Here is a 23,583-nt window from a genome sequence, read left to right as displayed (position 1 = left end):
TTTTGTTATACACCATCAACAGGTAGTCCAGGTGCTGTACGGAACGTACATGGCAGCCGAAGTGGCATACTACACGTACATTTATGCGAAAATCAACCGTGATAAGTATCAACAGGTTACGGGCAATACCAGGGCAGCCGTGCTGAGCGGTCGATTTCTTGCGAGTGTCATCGGTCAGGCACTGGTATCCACCGAAGCTATGGATCTGCGGGAGCTCAACTACATCACGCTGGGCGGTAAGTGAGATTTACGTGGAGTGTTTGTTAGCATGGGACTCATTGTGGGGTGGTTGAATCTTTGGTTGATGGCTGTTTGGCTAGCGCAGAAAGGATCCTTTCCCGTGCTCGTGTTTACCTCTCACGTACGAAAACTAATGAAACAAATAATTTGTGCTACGTGCTGCTGCATTGCTGTGGATTGTTTATTGTGCTAGTTGACGCAAAGAATTTATAGGGATCCGAGTCGAGTAAGTTGTTATAAAAATTCGAGCATTTCTAGTAACATGGAAGAACTATCAATAGCTAGGTGTTAAGTGATGCAGAAAGAAATATTATTGCGGTATATTCATTAACCAGTTTGTTCAATTCTTTCTAGAGGAAGACAGAATAAAAGAGCCCGAAGGAATTACACCGGTCAGAACTTGTTGTTTAAGCATTCTGCAACATTCTTGCAAAGGTTAAGGGTTTAATTTTAGGTCGGTTAAATTGATTTTGTAGTCACATCGAGGTCACAGTTCATTTAGGAACCTGGGACTCATTAGATTATTGTGAACGGATTTTGATAAATTCGAAAATTATTCGCTTGTTTTAGTAGAGTCATCCATATTTCGGAAATTAAACAACATATCCAAAATCAAAAATAATAGCGTCAAATGGTCGTTTGAATCTAGTTTCGTTAAGATCAGTTCAGCTATTGCCGAGATGTACACATACATACATTGTCCCAACTTGTCGAGATGAGTCGATTGGTATATGGTCATTGAACACCAGCACCTTCTCGTTTGGCGAGCCAAGCATGCGACTTCAGGAAGGCCGGACACAAAGATTTCAACACTGTATAACTTCCGAACAGCTCATTCGTACCGTGAGTCTCAGACAGTTTGGGTGTTTTAAATCTCAGTGCGGTGTGTGATTGGACGCTTTGTCTCGGTTTCACTTTGTGTTCTATTTTTCAAAACTACATTCCTCAGCCTTTTGTTCATGTAGTGCGAATTAAACAATAGTCAGCTATATAAGCTGGATTGGAAATAAATATAAAAATAAGTGATCTACCTTTCTTGACACATTTACCTCTTTACTTGTCTGCGCGGGTGCTGTTTCCGCACCCTAATGGTGTCGATGGCACCCTATTCGGACGGCCAAATGGAGGTCGAATTGACTTCCAAGCTTCGATTAGGTCCATCCAATTAAGTTCCTCAAAAGTAGGTTATAAACCACTGTACAGTGATCATGTAGCTGTTATATACAATGTTTACATATAATAAAGTGACAGCAACTTGTTTGTGTACGCTAATATGTAACTAAGTACATTAGGGTGGATAAACTTTTTTGTACCTTTTATTGCCTACTGATATATCAAATTATCATTAATAGTGAACCAATACTGATTTTATGACGGGGGTGGATAAACTTTTTTTACATACTGTAAATCTATATACTGAATAACGGTAGATAATTTTAATCGTTGTTTTACGGTGCTTAAAGAACCACTTTTCGGTCTTAGAAATGACAATAAGCTCCAAAACTTATCAGTGTACTTTTAAACGCATTTTTAGTGTGCTTTGTAAGATTAGACTCGCTTCTCCCGGTGTTTATGACATAATATTATCTTGACATTATTTTATTTCTGAATCTTTCCACAAGCTATAAAATACAAGGCCAGCTTCAGAAAGCATAAAGTGTCCCCTTGAACAATGGATGGTTGAAAAATGCTTAAAAGCATTAAATAACATGAGGCATGTTCACAAGAAACTGAAACGCTACATTTAGCAGCCGCAATCTGACATCCTCTGTCTCTCCCTGTAAAGCACTAATTGGGCGGTGCACCGAAAAAAAATCCCATTACTGATACTCCATCGTAAGGTTTGCCTTGACTTTGAAAAGCAGCATCATCGGAACAAATTAGATCAAAAGAGAGAAAAGCAAAAAAACTTCCGGTTGCTGTTTCTACCATCATCGTTCAAATTTTATCATAAAAGTTCCTGCTTTTTTCCGCTTCACGTTTGTCCTTGCCGGAATTCGCCCATTTGGGACGATTGCTGCTCGACCTAGTAATGAAATTTGATTCCGCCCTCCATCACACCCCATTCAACCATCTCGGCAATGATTTAGTCCCGCGTGATTCTATTTATTCCATTCTTATACTTTTCCGTCAATTTCAGCCCAAGCATTTTCACTGCTGTGGTCATTCGTGTTACCATCAGTCACAAGCAGTGTCTACTTCTACTCCAACGATAGTACCGCGGCGCTCGACAACGGTGAAGGACCGACCAAAGCTACCAGTGGCCAGAATGGTTCAACTCGGCAACCACCGCCGGATGCTGGGGAGGAAATTGAAAATGATACCCTCGCCCACAGTTACGGCGCTGTAAGCACCATTTCAGGTATGTTTCGGGGTCAAAACTCAAACGAGGTATGTCATGGCTGGGTTGAATTAATTGATGGTGTTGATGGATGCGATTTCGGTGCTCGTTTCCGTATCAGGCTTTGGTCAGATAAATTCTACAGTGATTTAAGGTGACTATAATTTTAATTAAAATACTAAATTTTGCTGCAGCCTTAGGTGAAGACAACTCTACAATGAGATAGAGTTGTTAGAGCTAGGAATAGATTTCAGTGTCACAATTTATGATTCAATTTTTGCTTCATGCCGAAACTACCTCTGGTTCTAACTGTAGCCTTTACCAGTTCACACATTTTTATCGCTGTTGGGGTAAGAACCTGACTAAGTTTCGCTTCAAGCAAAAATGTATAAGACAACACAGACAAGCAAAAATATATACAATTCACAGACTTTTAGAATTCATACCCGCATGACATACCGTATGCGCCATAAAAATGCTTATAATGATATTTAGAAAAATAATAATGTTGCTAAATCGTCACCGTACAGATTGAAAGAACAGATTTTCAGTTTCGCCTATACTAGAACCTTTTAAATACGCCCTGACCGTAACTGTCCGGTTTCCGAATATGTGGTTTGTGAAGAAGAACGTAATACAAGAAGTTCATACCCAGTTGAACCAGCCTTTGATCCTGGACTAATTATTCGTAAAATCTTGTACCGCATACCGTCCAACCGGTTTGAACTGTGTCCATTTTTCTTCATTCCCAGTAACATCAGACCGAGACTCGATAACCAAATCCGACGCCAATCTAACCTCGTCAGTGACCGATGGCAGCCACACAAAATCAATTAACAACTCGCCGAAGGTTCGTTTTTCGTGTCATCGAGCCGGTCGCTTGCTGTGGGTACACTTTATTACAGCCTACCGGAACCTGACCGTGGTCCAGTGGAGTCTGTGGTGGTCACTGGCAATGGCGGGCTTCATTCAGGTGCAGGTATACGTCCAGCTGCTGTGGCATGACATCAACGAGAACCAGGAGTATCTGTACAACGGTGGAGCGGAAGCACTGTTGACGCTATTCGGGGCACTTAGTGCCATTGCCGCCGGTTACGTGGCGAACCGGATCTTCGAACAGTGGGCCCTGTGGATATTAACTCTCTGCTCGGCCCTGCAGGGAGGATTGATACTGTACTCTGGCTTTTCTACAAACATTTGGGCAGCGTACGCTGTTTACATTTTGTTCGGTGTGCTGTACATGTTCATGATAACGATGGCCAGGTGAGTTGACCGGATGAGCGAAACAAAAAAAAAGTTTGCAGCGAATGGTAGAACCATAACGAGAGCTTGAATAACCAGCATAGTATGTTTTTGGGCACAGGAAAACGATCCCGCCTTTTTATAACTCATTCTTATCGTTTTAGAAACACGCAAGATTCACAAAATGAGTCGAGAGGGACTAAGGAAGTTTATAGAATGCAGTGCATTGTAAATTCAATTACATACACTCAGGTTTTTTACGCGGTTTTTTTGCGCGTTTTTTTACGCGGATTTTTGAATTCACGCGGTTTTCGCGGATTTTGAAAATTGCGCGGTCTTCATTTACACGGATTTTTTAATAAAAACGGTTTTGTTTTGTGAAAAAATTTTATCACCGCAGATTCATTTTGTGCGAATACTAAGATTAACAGCGCTTTAGGAATGGCAATTTTTTTACATTTCTTATAAAAGAACTCTAACTTTTGTCCTTTTAAAGACTTAGTCGATTTCTCAACAATTTTTTTATGCACGGATTTCGCAGACCTTTTAAAGGTTCTCTAGAAGGCAAAAGACTTAGACGATTTTTGATCGAGTTTTCTTTGCACGGATTTTGCAATGCACCCTCCGGAAGTCGCAGCTGCTCTAAGACGATTTCGCTAGATTTTCAGAGCAGCGTGCACTCAGTGCACTAGCGCGGCTTCCGGAAGGTTGACAGGGTTTTTGCCTTTATTCCAAGACCGTTTGAATGCATAGAATTTGGAAGATTTTTGGAAAAGTGGAATTGTGAAGATTCCTTCTGACCCACATTTCAACATTCTGGTTGCTTTTGGAACAGTATTAACGAGTAGATGCCAAATGTCCACACGGAAAAAGAATTGTTCCCAAAATCGTGAATAAAGTGCCATGAATTCTGGAACGATCACGTTTTTACGTTGCGAAATCAGAACCATGGCTTTTATAATTATGTTAAATTTTCCTTCGGTAACGCCCGCATAACGCTTTCATTTGTGGAAATATTTGTTTTTGTTATGTGAACTTCAGTCACGGTTTCCGCCGAGAACTAGTTCACAACTTTATGAACATTATTCATAAAACCAAAGGTTGACTCATGATTTTTTTTCAGTTATAGGAACAATAGTCTACAAAATATTCTGGCTGTTTTCGTGAACTATTCAACGAAATTCGGAATTTTAATCATGAATCCATTGAATACTCGTGAACTAATTAATGATCCCTAATATATTATTCACGATCCATGCTCGTGAAATGGTTCACAAAATCATCAAATATTATTCATGCATTCGTGAACTGGTTCATGATTCCTAACATATTAGCTACGTTCCAATATCTGCTCGTAAAATAGTTCACGACATCATGAAATATTATTCATGTATTCGTGAAGCGGTTCATGATACCCAGTATAATAGTCACATCTTATTCGTTTTTGTGAAAAAGTTCACGAAATCATAAAATATTATTTATGTATTCGTGAACTGGTGCATGATTCCCAACATATTAGTCAGGATCCAATATCCGTACATGTGAAATAATTCACGAAATTTTAAAATATTATTCATGTATTCGTGAACTGGTTCATTATTCTTAGTACGTGATTTACGATCTATCTAGTATCTATTTGCGCACTTGTGATATTTAGAAGATATCCCTAATCATTAACAATTTCATGCAACATGGTAATAAAATTTTTACGTGTGCTCTTTCACAAAAATTGGAGTACTATTCGTGGAATCATTTTTGTTCCATGCACATTTTTATGAAATACCCAGCTGCTGGCGACCAGTAATAGGTACGAGCAGTAGATATAAAAAAAACTATTAGAACCTCGAACATCATTATTCATTTGATAAGGTTCATTGTGATGTCCAGACAGAAAACGAAAACTGCACTGAGAACCCCAAATAATGTGCGTGATATAGTTCACAGAACCAGTTCATATTGTCACGTTATTCCGAGTAAAAACCTTTAGTAACCAAAATATAAGATCACGATAAGGCGAAGAGAATTTACGAATATCATGATAAAACTGCTGATATCATGAACATTAGTTACATTACTCTTTGAAAGTAAGCTCTAAAATTAAATATCATGATAACATTGAACAGTGAAAATCGTGACTAAGATCCTGCAATCATGAACACAAATTACACAACTAGTGACGAAAATATCTAAAATCGTGATTAAGATCCTGAAATCATGAACAGGATATGCTCTGTTCATGACTAACATATCACGATATCATAAACAGAAGTTACAAAAATCGCGACTAAAATCATCCTGAAATCATGAACATAAATCACACAACTCGTGACAAAAATATTTAATATTGTGACAAAGATCCTAAAATCATGAACATGAATCACTCTACTCATGACTAAAATATCACGATAACGTGAATGGAAATTACGAACATCGTGACTAAGATCTTGAAATCATGAACTTTAATCCCGCTAACATCATGAGAATTCACAAGAATCGTGAATAAGCTCTTGAAATCATGAACAACGTTTGACTGTCGACTGTGTATTCCCAAATCATGAACAAGAATCAAAACAAAAACTAATAATGTCCAGGGAAAAACAACAGTAACCCAAACAAATATTCTAATGTAACGCCATGTATAAATTCGGGGTGAAATGGTTTTTAGAAAACACAAATAGTTTCATGAATACGAGGTTTATTATTCATAATTTCAGGAACTTGGTCACGGTTTTCGTAAATCGTTCAGTTCACGAAATCGTGACCTTTTGTTTATGAATTTATGAACGGACTTTTTCTGTGCATTTCTGAGCCCATTTTGAAAATCAAGATGACGACTTCCGGTTCAGTGGAATTCTCTGAAACCCCGTCAATATGGGTATTTTTGGAGCGGGATTATTGGGTGGACATCAGATATCGATTTTTAAGATTATTTTAAAAATCAAGATGGCGACTTCCGGTTCTGTGGAATTCTCTAAAGCCCCATTAATATGGGTATTTTTGAAACGGGATTGACAAGTAGATGCCAAATAATGGCATCTAACATCGCTTTGAGGCCATTTCGAAAACCAAGATGGCGACTTCCATGGGCATTTTTGCCACGGGCTTAACGAGTAGACGCCAAATGTCGATGTCTGATGCCATTTCGAAAACCAAGATGACAAACTTGGCTTAGTAAAATTTTCAATTGCTAAAACAAAATGAGAATTTTTGGAAGAGCGTTGATTAATAAGCTGTCAATATTTTAATGTTGACTTCTAGTGTAGTGGACATCTCATTCATCTTGATTGTACAGCGAATATTTTATTATTTCCCCTGATTGTGTCAGTTTTTGCCTTTCTCATATAGAAAGATTATGTAATCACTCTGCACATCGCCAACTATATCCAGGTTTGTTGTTAGCTCACAAAATGTGCCACAAAGAGCGAAATACACCGATGAAAATAGAGCAGCACAAAAACATTGCGATGTGCAGAAAGACCGCACAAAGAGAAAATTGAAAACGAAAAAGAGAAAGATCTGTATGCCAAGAGCTGCACAATTTCGTTCAAAGAGTCACCTTGACGAGCCACTTTTCTGTGCCTCCACTCACTGGTAAGCAGGTAGGAAGGCGAATCAAACTACAATTGAGATAAAGTTTGATCGGAAGAACGATTGTAAAATGTTTTTGGTTGCCTTCTCTGCTTCTGTGCGCGTGGGACCAAGATTCACACTAAAGACTTATTTCTACTCTTTGAGGTGTGCAGCCATGGAGTAGAATGCACACATGGGAGCACCACACATCGGAGAGAACAGGTTTATTATGAAAGAGAAGAGCGGTGATTCGCATGAAAAGTGAAAAGCGCGTTTTTTATTCTTCTCTTTATTTTCTCTGAGGTGCATTACATCCCTGACTGTATCCCGACCCGGAGGGCCGACGAAGAAGCGAATAACAACTGGAGTCCCTTGCAGTTCTTTGATTCTGAGCTACTTTGTGCAGATCAAGTCAAATACGTTGGAGTTATACTGGATTTCAAACTGAATTGGTCTGCTCACATTGAGTTCAGAGTCAAGAAAGCATGCATGGCCTTCGGGCAGTGCAGACGAACCTTTGGAAAGACCTAGGGTCTCAAGCTGGAGCTTGAGCTTGTGCGGCCACCCCTGGCTGCTACTCCGTTATCGATCTGGACTAGCTGAAGTTGCACAGAGAATAAGTAGATAATTAAGCTTGGGAGTAGCGAAACATCTTTCAATGTACAACTCCTGGTAATCCTAAAGTATTGATCAATACCGGCGCCGGCCAGGCCCGAACGTAGATCGCGGAAGGAAAGGGAAGGAATGGTTAGTCCGATACTTGCTTTTGCTAGAGGCCGTATATACTACTGCGCACTCCACAAGTATCACAGGAGGAGGATTTTTTTGTTAGTAACAGTAGAGAAGTTGGATCACTTCTTCTTTACCGACGCCAGAGAGGTGACTCCACTATCTGGACTAGATATCGATCCATCAACTCATGGACCGGGGACCAACGGCTTTACTTCCCTTCCGAAGGAAGACGTAACCACAGATTTTTTCACCTCAGAAAAATCTCAACGACCTCGGCTGGAATTGAACCGAGGCAAATCGATCTTCATAGAAAAAAAATTCTTAAAAAATCACCTCATTAATAAATTCACGAGAACACTACATAGTTCTAAAGGTATTCCTCTACTGAACACATTCGTGGAACATTGAAAATTTGTGAAAACTCGCCGAGAAAAGTTATTAACTAAAGAAGCAGCATGACTTCAAAACAAATGGATTTTATTAATAATCATAGCAATAATCATAGCAAGTTTTGCTTACATGACATTCCATGTGACGATTCCCTCTCGAGAGGAGTGGTTGTCTGGCTACATGGAAAGACAACAACAAACGCAAGTGGTCTGTTGCACTGACGGTTCTCTGATGGAGAGACGTGCTGGTGCTGGTGTCTACTGTCGTGAAATAAGATTTGAACAATCTCACTCACTAGGTAGATACTGTACTGTATTCCAAGCAGAAATCTACGGGATTATGTACAATCGGCCCACCAACAGAGCTTGTCCAGCAAACTTCTGCTCCGATAGTCAGGTTGCACTCAAGGCCCTTAACTCAGACAGATCACTGTCCGAGCTAGTCATCTCGTGACGAACCCAAATCTAAGAGCTAAACATTGTCAACATAGGCTACCTTGTCTGGGTGCCCGAGCATTTCGATATTACTGAAAATGAATAGACTGACGAATTGGCCAGGGCAGGTTCAGCGATTGACTTCGGTGATCCTGAGCCCGCCTTGCCGATTTCGACATGTTGATAAACGAAAAAATACGGTCCTGGGCTTCGTTCGAGCACCGCAATTATTGGAGAAATCTACAAACGTGTCGCCAAAAAGGGCATTTCTACACCAACCATGACCAGTTATTTCGAAAAATCTCCTACATTTTTCGAAGCTCCACTACGGCATGCTGACCAGGGCTTTAACCGGCCACTACAAACTCAATTATCACATGGCATATATTCAGCGCGCTGAGTCTTTTTCGTGTAATCTTTGTGAATCCGACTACGGAGCCTCATATCGTCTGATATGCAACTGTCCAGCAGTAGCACAATTGCGATTTCGAGTTTTCAGCCGTCCTTATACAGACAACACCATGTTTGGACGACTGGGACTCAGAGATTTATCAAGGTTTCTTATCCAATGTGGTGAAGAGCTTTAGGCTTACTTGCAGGCGAGTTGAACTACTTGTGAGTTTAACTTACCTGCTGTTTGTTTTTTGTGCTGTTATTTTTCGCACCCTTCCAATTCTACTTCCCCACACCAACTTTCCATCCGCTCAGGAAATGATGAAAACACCCGGCAAGGTACAAATCCCCGACTACATACGGGAGTGCATGCTTCTTCTGGAGGTGGTGGAAAATCAGTCGGCGGGTTCCAAATGTTCTGGGTACGGTTGTATTTAAATTCCCTGAACAGTATGCCTTGCGGCCATGTGTCAGGGTTAAGAGCTGCATCACGGTACTTTGGGTGAACTCCAACTTTGAAGGATATGAAGTTCAAAGTACTGACGTCTATGCCTTTTTTAACAAGCGGAATAACCTTCATCTCCTCGTTACAATTTAGTCCTTCTTTAGACATTTTTTCGACAGTCTCTTTGCTAACGATAGGATGAAAGCGGGAAAGATACATCCAGAGCAACGGCGCTGGAGGTGGAACCGTAACAATGTTGCTATTATCGACTAGCTTTCGACCACCAACAAGAATATTGCTCGGATCAGGGCCATCCTCGCGATGACGTTTCTGAGGTAGTCGAGAGGTACCGAAGTTTAGCCAGACTGGAGTAGCTGTTGAAACCTTTCTAGCGAGGCGCGAAATTTGCTGGTTATTTTTTGATAACTCGGCCTTTAGTTCAGCACAGACGTCATCCGTTTTCCCAGCGATAGCAGCGATAACACATCCAAGTGAAGAAACGGTGTCGCGAAAGCGAGCAAACTTCATCAGCTTGACACATTCATTGCACATCCAAAATAAGTTTGGGTTTTCCGCAAGTTTTTTTCAAAAACGGCTTGTTAAGTTGTTTCCCACATTTTATATGTACCACATTTTTGCAAAACCTTATGCTTTCAATAAAGTCGTCATCCGATTTGACGGTTTTCGCGCAGTGACCGCATGCACTTTCCATAATGCGTGCCGATCTGAGAATGCGAACAATGAAATATAGTTAGCGCTGCGTTCGGTGGTAAGTTTTGGTGGTTGAGTCACAGAACTTCACTCAATTGGGTTCTTCGCTGATTTTTTCGCAACACAAAAGCAAACAGGAGACACTTTCACACTGCACAATAACAATGTTAAAAACAAAATACTGAGTCGATTAACACGACAAATAACGATAAAAACTTCACAAATCTCGTCAAAAAGTAAAGATAGTTGGAGCGATTTATGTAAACAACTAATCGGTAGGAATACACTGAACCAAAAAAGTTGAATAGTACGCGACGTAACACCGGGTTCGGGTCGCCGGACCGACCTCGACACCCTACCGGGCAGCACGTTAGTCGGCTAGATTCACCGTCGGGAATTAGACCGAGTAGACTGCGTCGAATGGCTAGCAGTGGATCGAAGCGGAAGCTGCGCTCCACCCGGATACGTTCGATGGACCTCAGCACCTACTGGTTGACCCGTTTGTTAGGCTAGGTCCACCGCTAGGGACCCGATCGAATAGATCGGGATGAAGCGAGGAGCTAAATGGCTAAAGGAAGTAGGTATCGGCATCAGGAGAAATTTTCCGCGGAAAATTCACCGCGTAGAATAGATTCGCCGCCGTGGACTATTCGACTAAATCGTGGCAAACATGGGAGCTAACTGGCTCACGAAACAAACACCGATACCGAGAGAAATTCCTCTCCCGGAGTGCTCTCAGTCGGAGTAGGTTAGTGCACCGACGGATAATATCCGAGTAGATCTCGATAAAGCTGGGAGCTATATGGCTCAAGGAAGCAGGTATCGGTGTCGGTAGAAACTCTTCCGTCCGAAAACTGTCGGTCGGAGTAGGGCGAGTTCACCGTCAAGGACAATCCGAGTAGATCGTGATAAGACCGAGAGCTGAATGACTAATGGAAATAGAAGCTAAATGGCTCATGGAATCAGCTCACGGGGACGAGATCTAAAATGGTGACGTAATAGATGGAGGCAAGAAGCAAGAGAAGATTCGAGAGTTAAATCAAAGCTCAAAGGTCGAGCCATTTCATGAACGAAGTGAGACTCCGAGAAAGAGAGGAAGAAAGAGATGCGAAGAAAGCATAGTGAGCCTCACGAAGTAATACCTTGATGTAGTTCCGCGAGGAAGAAGGGCGAAAAAGAGTAACGAGTGCTTTTAGTGGTTAGGCACGAACGTGAGTCGTGAGTCCCACACCGTACCAATACACTACACGTCAGGCTTTTGAAGCTTTTCATACCTGACTACAAAACACACACACAGATACACACACAAACAGACATTATACAGAGCTCAACAAAATGAATCGAATGGTATAAGAGACTCAGCTACCCGGGCGTCGATTAAGAAATTGATTATCAGAGTGAGCCATTTGGCGTCAAAAATACGAATTCGTTATCTGAAATTCCATGTGTCCCCCTCCCTTTCAAAATAAGTTTTTGGGAAACATATAGCCGATCCGCACGAAATAATATCCCTTTCAGTTATGACTAATTCTGTGGAAATTGGCACACCCATCGCTGAGAAACTGAAGTGAGTTTGTTAATTTTTAAAGATTTTTCTCGGAGCTGCCGGAACCTTTTATGGTTGTAAATGTGACCAATGAGACTTCGGAGGCAATCATATTCGATATTCATTTCAATTGACTTTTGGCCTCTGAGGTATTACGATTGTAACGATTTATATGGGAATTTCCTGTGTGACCCTAGTAATTGACCTATAACTCCGGAACCCATAATCAGATCTGAATAAAATTCGACAGCAGTTATTATGAGTGACCTATCTTTCATTAAAAATCAAGTTTGTAAAAATCGGTCAAGAATTCGCTGAGAAATAGGTGAGACATTAATTTGGAAGCTGGATAGTTCCTCGTGGACATCATGAACCGCCATAGGTAGCTAATGTGGTGAAAGCTTCTTCGATTAGTTATTAGTGATCTAGATATGTATTGCATCATTTCCACATAATAGTGATATCATTTTATATGAGAATTTGCTGTATGACCGCACTCTTGAACCCGTAACTTCGGAACCGAAAATCCGATCAATAATAAATTCAATAACAACCCATGAGAATTTTGTCAAATACACACAGTTATTTTCCGATCTCGTCGAACTGAGTCTGATGATATATGAGACTCAGCCCTCCGGACCTCGGTTAGGGAGACGATGTTTGGAGCGATTGCATAACCTTTCTATATGAGAATGGCAAAAATAAAATAACAATTTTTTTTTATTTTTTGTCAACTTGTCCCTTAAAAGAAAAGAACCATTTTAAATGTCATTGCATAATGGGAAAACTATCAGTAAAAAAGTTTATCTAGTAACGACTTTACACAGACGGATAAAACTATAATTTTATTATAGAATGTGATTTTATCAAAACCACAAACGCTTTTACCAAAAAGCTTTCAATATGCTCGAAATTTTGTTTTTGTTGAAACAATGAATTCATAAAATTGTTCTCTTTTTGCAAGTTGTTCACGTTTCTCCATTAACAGCTATCTTTCAAACAGGTAAAAGATTTTTTTAGTGTATTTGCATCATTGAGAATCTTATATCTTTTTATAATTCATACTATTTGCAGTCAAAATTTCATTTTCTTATAGAATATATTTCTAATTGTCATTTCAAATCAAAATTATCTTACCCTTCCGGAAGTCGCGCTAGTGCACTGAGTGCACGCTGCTCTGAAAATCTAGCGAAATCATCTTAGGGCATCAGCGGCTGCTCGTTTAGTGGGCCATAAGCGCAACTTCCAGAGGGTTACCAAAAATTTTCAAAAATGTAACAAAAATGATGAACAGTATATTCGTTGAATTAATAATAAAATTCTTTCTTTCATGAGCTGCTCTTCAAAGTAATTTTTTCTTGTGTAATAACACCATGCATGCATGTACAAACTAATATAAGTTAATGTGCGTTATCCATACATTGATACCGTAAAATGAGATGTCTGTGATCAACCAGGGTAAGTTTGATCAAATAAGACTTTTTTCAGTAATGTAAATCATCGAAAGCATGTCATATTCTAGAAATATTCAGTCTCTATCAGCAACGACTATTTCGCAATTGAATGTACCTTTTATGAACATAAGTTGAAAATGATACAACTCTCTTGCATCGTTTCAACCTGTTCTAACAATCCCGAGTATATTGACGAAATCTTCAACTGAACTAATAAATATTTTGGAAAGCGTTAATATTTTTGTCTAATAAATCATTTTAAAAATACGATATTTCTATTGCGAAATATTTAATTTCGACTATTTTTTCTAAAAAAGTTCAATAAAATCAGCAGTATCCTTCCAAGCAATTCTTGTTTCCTTTCGAGATGTCACAATATTTATGCCTAATGGCGTACACTCGTCAAAAATATTGTTGGCTGAACCAAAAACGGTTACCCAAGCAGCAACTGCTATTCAGGCATAAATAAAAACCCACGAAAAGAGACTGCGCCAAGTATCTCTAATTCAACAACCAGCATCACCAGTAATGAAACAAATGCAAGAGAGTGCGCGTACAATACTTACCAAAACGAACACAAAATTACCCGATCTTGTCATTGAATATTCGAAATGTTTAGCTATTGTTGCAACTAAAACTAACCCAACAGAGCACAATTTGTCCTGCGGTTGCATAATGCATGTGAAATTTAATAACAATATCCAAATTAGTCGAAAGTCCGCCGACCACCAGTTATTGTATAACTTTCATACGTTTTAATCTCGTTAAAACAGCAAACAAACAAACCAGTATGCAAAACACTCTATATTACCACCCAAATCGGCCTTCGTAACACATTCACACGTTGATCAAGTTTTCCCGGCCCGGCACGGTTTCCCATTTAATTAACGTTTTATTTTGATTCTATTTTCCGGTCAATTTTGCCATTCGTCCCTCCCACTGGCACGGAAAAAACCCCACAACACACATCAAACTGCCCATTAGTGCTACCGTGGCCAAATATCTGGAGGAGGACAGTTTTGGATTAATTTTCGGCATAAACACATTCGTTGCGCTGGTCTTCCAAACCATCCTGACGGTGGTAGTTATTTCCGAGTCCGGTCTGATGCTGTCGCCCCGCGGTCAGTTCAAAGTGTACGGTGGATACTTTCTGGTGCTGGCGGTGGTGTATCTAGTTCCGGCCACCATCAGCAGCATTCTCCAATGCAGGAGGCGGAATGGGACGGAAGCTGCGGTGGATGAAGGTGCGACGACCGGCGGTGCTAATCCGAGAAGGACGTTGGAACAGCAACAAAACGCTGAAGTAGCTTATTTTTGAATGTGCTTTTTTGTGTCTGATGCTGGGGTATTGCAATTCCGTCAGCAGCTCAATTTAGTTCATAAAGACAACGAATAAATGAAGCATTAGGGTGTGAGAGATAATTTCGATAACACAAACAGAATTATGTGCTCAGCTTGTTTCTAAAGCGTGACTGTATAATGAAGAACAATAAATTCTAAAATTGTAAATAAATGGAATGAAGCTTTTGTTAAAATTAGTTCATCTCCCTACAGAACGAATCATTGTTGAGAACTTCCTTCCCCCGGTCGTTTTCTTCGTTTTATCTCCCTAGGAAAATCCGCTTCTGTAATGGACCGCCAAAACAATGAGAGATAGTGCAGCAAATAACGCGACACCTATCGTTCCACTTCCGGAGCGAAAATATAAATGCACAACAGAGCAGAGCAAGACAGAGAACAGTCAAAGAAACAGGATTTCGTAAGTAGAATGCTTTTAAGGGTGACGAAAGATCATTAATAATGCTGACATTTATTTAACACAATATCATCCTAGAAACCGAAAATGGATGGGCGTCTGCTCTGCATACTGGAATCAACTGGAGCAGCAGGCAGCAGCTTCTTGGGAAACTATGTTGCCACACTGACTGCAGAGCTGGGAACTTTTCGTGATGCAGCGAATACCGTAAGATCAAAATGCTTGAAATTGGAAGACATAAGAATTTTATCGTTGCAATGCTGGGTGTTAAAAGTATTCGTGTGGCATCAGGCAGACATAATGTGGAAATTCTTACCATCACCTTTGTCATCGTTTTATCTACAGTTTACCTACTTAAGGGAGTCCCGGCATCTAGAGCTGCAAAAAGATTATTTATTCAATCAAATTGTCTACTTAAAAAATAGGTGTGCTCCATTGAAGCACTGAATATTAAACCTTCGAGAGCGGGCGAGATGTAAATCGATATTGCCGAACGGCATCAGAACCAAATGCAACATGAAGGTGGTTTATACTATTCTTAATGTAAAACAAAAATCCAACTCGACGATAAGATGACTAGCTCAAGAGACTAGAGCTTATGAAACTTTTAAGTTGATTAAAATATTTTTTTTTTCAAATTTTCCTTTCGAATACTTGCATTACATATACATATACGTGTCCGAAAACAGCATCATTCCAACCGAACAAACTTACGAGAACATGTTTTTCAGAACGTTGCAAAAAATTGAGAAGCATTCGGATTGTCAAAAAGTTAATTTTTTCGGAAACTTGGATAGTGAAAAGAAAATCAATACTACAACCGACATAATTTTGTGCATACTATACAATTTTTGGGGCGTCTGAATAATCGAGAGTTTTCGTATGACCTCACGTTATCCATCAATCAACCACATCTCGAAGAGCAAGCGAACTTTCTATCAAGTTAAAAGTAAACTTAAACATTTTAGGAAGGCGATTTTGTCAAGAGACCTGGGGAAGGCCTATTTAGCTAAATCGAGATGTCGACAAGTTACCATGCGAAAAATGTGCGGTGTTTTTCGACAATCAATTTATTATAAATTTGTTTGAAGTCGCTGAAAGACCATGGTGGTGCAGCTTCTCAGAAAGAATATTGATAGAAACGGAATCAAAAGCCTAAGAAAACTGATGCCATCTGCTCTTTGTTAACATAGGCCATTTGAATTTCTGTTGAGAGCATCGCAGGATAATCGTTCGTCCCTTTGTCTTTACTGAAGCCAAATTGTGTAACTGACAGTAAGTCATATGCTTCGATCCAAATGTTTCTCGAACGACTTTCGGATATAGAACAGCAATGTAATCGGTCGATACGAATTGTGGTCGGAGGCTGGTATTCCTGTTTATTTATGGAGATGGCACTCGCCAGTCTACAACCATGTGGGACCTATTAAATACATTTAACAAGCATCTTTTTGACAGAGTATGGTAGCTTCTTCAACAAGTTGTATTTGATTCTGTCTGGTCATGGGGCTTTATTGTCGCATGTCAAGTGAGCAAGTGAGAACTCCACCACCGAAAAAGTTGTTTCGTTCGCGCTATCGTGAGGGGACGCAACGCGATAGATCTTCTGTGCCGGGGTGGAATCCGGACAAACCTTCATGGCAAAATCCAATATTCTACGGTTTGAATATAACACGCTCTCGTTAGTACTGTTTCGGTTTCGTAAACGCCGGGCCGTATTCCAAAGAGTTCTCATCGATGTTTCTCTCGTTAATCCGTCATTAAAAGGGCACTAGTAAATATGTTTCTTGGCATTGATCAAACTCTTCATTTGTTTTTCTAACGTCATGTACTGTCAATAGCTAACCTATAACGCGTCATCTCGGAAGATCTCATATGCGGCGGCCTATAGGCAGACGAACCCTGTCAAAGAGGAAGTACACACTAAAAAAAATCTGATTATTAAAGATGACTCAATTGAGAAATGTGACGCAATTGTATATGACGCAACTTTAAACGTGATCTATTTTTATGTCATAATCAACTCACTCACAATAAACTGAAACCTACATTTACGAACCAAACCAAGGGTTCGTAAATTGAAATAGTTCATAAAAAAAGGGTTCGTTATTTGGGATTTAGTTCGTAAAAAAAGTTTGCTTCACATTCTTATTAATATTCGTTGGTTGAGCAATATTCTCGATAACCCTAACAATATGGGTATTTTTGGAACGGGCTTGACAAGTAGATACTGAAAATGGACAATTGGAACCTTTTTCAAGTTCAATATGACGATTGGCAGTTTAGCAATATTCTTGATAACGAACAATATGGGTTCTATTTCCGTCATGCACTCGTCAACCGTATCCCGAAAATACCCATATTGTTGAGGTTATAGAAAATTTATCTAAACCAGAAGTCACCATCTTGGACTCTAAAATGGCTCAAGACTTCGATTTCCGTCATGCACTCGTCAACCCAATTCCGAAAAAAACCATATTGTTGAGGTTATAGAGAATTCATCTAAACCGGAAGTCGCCATCTTGGATTCCAAAATAGCTCAAGACATCGATTTCCGTCATGCCCTCGTCAACTCCATTTCGAAAATACCCAACTTATATTAGTAACAATTAATTAAGAATACATAACTTCATGCTGTAATGTACGAACTCGAACATTCCAAAAAGAGTTCGTTATTTAGCCCGTAAAAAAGTTACGTTAATCGGTTTCAGAGTACTCTCTTTAATAAACTCAATATTCCGTCATTATAAACAAAAATGATTGTTACACACACTATTTTTAAGCGCGAGTAAATAAAATTTGGACCCAATGACTATGTTTCAGTGTAAGATGCCATAAAATTACACGTCCCGCATCATAAACGCATCAAACGAAGTGAAGAGCATATTTATCTCAAATGTTCTTCAAGGTCCATCGGCTATGCAAGGTGATTTTTCGTGTAAAGATAAAAGTGCAAAAAGGGAAAAGAAGTTCGAGTGACCTTTCGACCACTGTCAGGTTATTTTTAAATCAATCAACTCGTTTGGGCAGCATATTCGGCAACGCCATATTCGCAGAAATAATGAAAAATAAATAATCTTGATTAATATGTATACGCCTATACGCATATAATTCTCGAATGAAAGGTAAATAAGGTAATGGACCCAGTAAATGGTGGATCTATTCAGAATTTTGGTGAAAATTTGATTGATTTAATTTTATTTGTTTCCTCCATTTTCACGAAAATAGATAATGGGTCGATTATTTGTTGGTAAGAAGCTGCGTGACGAACTGCAGTAAGGATATTTTTATTTTCGGATTAAAAATGCGTCTTACTTCAATTTTACTAGACAAATGTAATTTCTCAGCGTTCTTGTAAATTTACATGTTGCACGTAATTTTACCGTTGGCATAATGTAAAATTACGTTTTTGAATAATTTAGCGTCTTGTAAAAATAAAAATGAACGTAATAATCGGTCATTTTGTTCGCTGGCATATATCGGCGTAAGATGACGTAAAATTACAAGAGATTTTCGAAGTGTGTAGTTAGGTAAAACAGAACCGGTGAAGATCACCCGATAAGAGCCACAACTGGCATGCGTCTTCTTCCCGTCATCGAACACTCACGCTGTACGCAAACATTTGCAGTCCAGTATCTTCACTGTTCTTTTAAACAGCCAACCCCATGTGTCGGCGGATGGCGGATTTGCGCAATTCAAACTCGAATCAGAGAAGACCCCGTCAATTTCAACCCAATTAACGGGTATATATAATCTATAGTCCTTCGTTAAAGGGCCGTAGTCAGCAATACTATTTGCTTGCTTCAAACTACTTGCCACCACCCGAAGCATATCGGGTCGAATTTTCGATATAATAACTGGATAAAACTTGAGCTAGGGAATCAATTTTGATTCGACATACATCTCACCTTGCACAGTGGCTCGGCTTTGAGCAAAAGGTGGAGTAATGTCAAAACATTGTCGTATCAGTGCAAATTAGACGGTTTTATGTAATTTTGATACGTTAAATTCGTTTTTGATATAGAAATACATTAAAAATAAACATTTACTGTTCATTAGGGTGGCTCATAAATATTTTTTGTCGATGCGGTTCATAAACTGTTTTAAAAGTAATTGTTGTGCACTAGATTCGTTTTTGATATTAAGGTGAAGATATGTGGAAGTCAGCAACGCACGCTTGTTGCTAGGCACCGACGCTTGTTTACATTGAAAAAAATGGAATTCGAAGTGAAAATTCAAACGCACAAATGAGAGTGTTTAGACATTTTCCTTCAGTCATCTGCACATTGGCAGAAATTTTAAGTTTTGTTAGTAAACGATTAAAGTTTCGCGAGTGTTTTTGCATTTGTATGTGATTAAAGTGCATTTGAAAAAGTGCACTGAAAATGAGAAGAAGAAAAATAAGAGTGTTTTGAAAAGAAACTCCAAGTGAAGAGGGGTGATATTTTTGCACAAAATAAGAGCTACAGATAGAATTCCGTCAAAAACTCGGGATGATTGTATAGGAAAATGTTCTAGCTTTCTCAAGTAGCAGTTTCGTGGTACACCGGCAAGGTTAGTGTATTGAAAAACGTATTTTTATATTTGCTCATGTCAGATACATGGTTAGGCAGGGGAGAGAAGTGTGTGCGGCGTAGGAGCTATGTTGTGGCTCACTTGTATAATGTCCTTAAACCATGTCAGCAAAACAATTCTCATTTATTAGGGTGGTTCAAAAATAATTATTTTGTCGAAGCGTTTAATATTTTTAGTAGTAATGTTTCTGCACTGCATTCCTTTTTGATATTAAAATATTACAAAAAAGCATTAAAAATAATTGTATAGGTTCTTAATTTTCTTTTGTAAACTTTGGTACGCCGCATTTATGTTTGGTATTCAAAAGAATTAGTTTGGAAAGTTTAATTCATTTTTGACGTAAATTAATCAGCAAAAATAACTTTGCTAATCAGTAGTTTGGTTCATGTATAATAAATGTTTTATGATAAAGTATTTCGGGGCTGCTGTAAGTCTACCCGCATCCACTGGAAAAGTCTAGAAATTATGGTAGATTCACATCCCATCACATCATATGTGATTTATTCAGACAGATTTTATTTTATTTGGGTAATTTTGGGACACTCAATTTATGTACAAACGATAATTTAAAAAGGTACAGTTTGATTTCATGTTGATAAAAATGCTTATGTTTGTTCATCTATTTAAAAATTAGGCATAATTTATTTTAATCTCCATCAGATTCTGATAATGATTCCTCCGTTATTTTCTGCTCTACGGAATGGATACTATAAACATCCAAGTACAGTAGGATTCCGTTTTTGGCAACAATATATTTTTTTCAGTTGCCAAAACTGGAACCGTGCCAAAAATGGAACCATACCTTAAAAGCTTTTATTTTCAATTTGTGACTTCATAAATGTCACAAGAACATTAATTATATAATAATATATGAAATGGAATGAAATAATACAAAAAAATCAGCAAATTTAATTTTATTCGCTATGCCCGCCTCCATAAATTATAGTAAATATGGCTCCTATGTTTGGAAAGAAAGTCAAAAGTGATATCCATTATGATGAATGATATGAACAAAAACAATGTTGCCACAAATGGAACCCATATGTTGCCAAAAACGGAACTTTTTTTGTAGCCAAAAATGGAGCATGCCAAAAACGAAACGTGTCAAAAACGGAATCTTACTGTAATTACTCTTTCCACTAGGCTCCCCTCGTTTGTGCATTTGTAGAAACTTCGAGGATCATCCTCTCAATATTATTTGAAAGCTTTGCATGTCTTCATGCCATTATTCTAGTTATAAAATAATTATTGAAATTTTATATCAATAACTACCACGCGTCTCCATTTGTAGTTTTTTTTTAATTTTTATTACTTATCGCAAAGTTTCGCAAAACCACCATGGGCTCATGTGAAAGAGGAAATTTAATGGTTTCAAATGAGTATTGTGCGATAGTGGGCGTTCGCGGACGTCGTAGTTGTTATGGCTTTAGAAGTTCATGCTTTATTAATTATCATGACAAATAGCTATTTAAACAATGAATAAACAAACTAATAACGAATTTGTGGTAATTTAACAATATAACTTAATCAAACGAATAATTTTGCTGAAGTAACCTACACCATAGCAACTGTTGTTTCTTCGGAAAACAATAATAACCGGATAAAGTTCCAATGAGAAAAATATGCAAAAACACTGAAGTGACACCCTGCTAAAAGCTGTGAAAAATTCATTTTGCATCCAAATAGTCTAAAATCTATCAAAATTTCAGAGGCGACGCGTGGTTCCACCGTTAACCTGTTCAATATATCACGAGGGCCCTCAAAATGTCACGAAATAAGCAACTGATCAGACACGTCACTAATTCAATTCCATGAGACGTTTCTGATCATATGATGCTTTACCGTAGAACAAGAGCAAAAAATATATTACATCTTTCAAATGGGATAGCAATTGGAATTTTCCAAATGCAATTAATTAAATCCAGAGAACTTTTTTTCCTCGCAAAATATCATAGGAAAACTGCATTCAATATCTAGCACTCATGATTAGAACATCTCCTGATTTGAGTTTGTCTATTTTACACTTTCAGTAGACATATTTTCAGCATGTAAATGCAAACAACAAACAGTTTCTTTCAAGCAAAAGTAGATGGTTCATTATTATCGTTGAACCAACCAAATACATACGCGTTTACAAATATGTCCCTCCCAAGGGGAGAAACATTTTGTTAGGCTACCCAAGAAAACAAGCGTATGAACGTATGACGCAATGTGTTTGAAAATTATAGAGTACTTGACAATCTGTAACTGTATTAGTGTGTTCAACGATTTGTTTTCCTCCACCTGTCATAATTTCTGATAGCTGGAGGAAAACAAATCGAATAAAAAGCTTTTCGGTCAGATTATTCGCATGGTGGATCGAACCCAACCGGTATTGAAGTGTCCGGAATAAGTTTCACAGTGACACAGAGCATTTAAACACAATTATAAATACTTTAGGCAAGCGATTTCAAACGTTTAAATTGACGGACAGGTTTACATATGCTGGAGGAAAACAAACTCCCAAGTAGTGTGAGTGAAATCATTTGCATAGAACTCTATAAAGCGCTCTCGTTTTGCACATAGCTCCAACGCCCAGCAATGCACGATGGTTCAATATTTGATTTGAACCGGTGCAAAAGGGAATAGAAAAAGCAGTCGTCATTGACACTCACCCTGTTATTCCAGCCATCGCTCACCAAGCTGATTCAATCCAGAGCATGCGGTGAGAGTAAAAGATGCGTGCAAGTTTTTGGTTGAAGCGGTCATGGGAAAGCAGAAAATTTCTGAATTCTACTCGCTGGAGACGTCGAGTTGGTTTATCGTTCGGATCAAATTGTCAAACTTCGAGGTTCGGAGATTATTACTTTCATTTAAAATAGTTATCGTGCTACTGTTGTTAATAGTAACTCATAATGGGTTTCGGGTCGTCCGATTTTGGAAACCTGTTCAATGAACAGGTTGAACGTACAGACGCGTCGCCTCTGCAAAATTTTCTCCGGCACCTAATCCAATACAAGAAAAATATTGATGAATAAATCGCGTGACCTTCATATCTGGACTTAAGTCCGGTCTCGTCCCACTGTGCCTTGAGGCGAACTAGGGGAAGCCATTTTTCCATGGGCCTATTTCTCAGTGCACGTTAGTAGGAGAACCAAGAAGGAGAAGGTAACTTTTACAGCTGTATTCAGGCAGCTCACAAAATAAGAAACATTGCTTTGCTGGTTGCATAACTATTAACGCACTCACACAAAGGAAACAAAAATTTCTAAGTCTCGAAGAGGCGGAGACCGCTCAAGAAAACCATGAAAGCGGATTAGTTAGCTTTACTTTGTAGCACATTACACTGCACGGAATGGAAAAAAGCGCTTTGAGCGTAACTGTAGACTGTTGTTTGTAATAAAAGGCAATTGTAAAACTTTATATATAGTTCCTTACAACAACCTATTTGAGAGTGGGTTTGTATTAACCCATTCATGCCCATGTTGTTTGTGGACAACAACGTTTTTAAACAGCTATAACTTTTGATTGAGACGAGATTTACTCACACAAACAAGTAAGGCTCATTAATTTGATTATTTCCTTTAATTTGAGTATTAACAGTTACAAGGATCAGCTCTAGAACTGAAGTTATTGCAATTAGTCTGATTTGATTCCGATGGAGCAGTGCTGCCAGGGACAGTTTACGTTGACGACGGAAAATGATTTTCTCATATATCTTCGTTATGGTTCAATATTATTGAAAACTGATAAAACTTATCAATTTACACTGTCG

General features: G+C 38.8%; 2 protein-coding genes across 9 annotated transcripts in view; one reads left to right on the top strand and one right to left on the bottom strand.

Moving 5' to 3' along the window:
* The window catches only part of LOC131694078 (thiamine transporter 1-like), a 69,309-nt gene extending 54,294 nt beyond the window's left edge, over positions 1 to 15,015 (top strand). Inside the window, exons 3-6 of the mRNA XM_058982455.1 lie at positions 23 to 236; positions 2,381 to 2,602; positions 3,334 to 3,844; positions 14,483 to 15,015. Coding sequence (XP_058838438.1) covers positions 23 to 236; positions 2,381 to 2,602; positions 3,334 to 3,844; positions 14,483 to 14,816 — 1,281 coding nt within the window. The 3' untranslated portion in view covers positions 14,817 to 15,015. The remainder of the gene's footprint in view (positions 1 to 22; positions 237 to 2,380; positions 2,603 to 3,333; positions 3,845 to 14,482) is intronic.
* The window catches only part of LOC131694076 (potassium voltage-gated channel subfamily KQT member 1), a 1,057,856-nt gene that overhangs the window by 831,106 nt on the left and 203,167 nt on the right, over positions 1 to 23,583 (bottom strand). The window lies entirely within an intron of this gene.

The sequence above is a fragment of the Topomyia yanbarensis genome, chromosome 3, assembly GCF_030247195.1.
Source record: "Topomyia yanbarensis strain Yona2022 chromosome 3, ASM3024719v1, whole genome shotgun sequence".
NCBI classification, from domain to species: Eukaryota; Metazoa; Arthropoda; class Insecta; order Diptera; family Culicidae; genus Topomyia; species Topomyia yanbarensis.
Note: the sequence above shows the minus strand (reverse complement) of the source record. Positions and strands in the feature narration are given on the sequence as shown.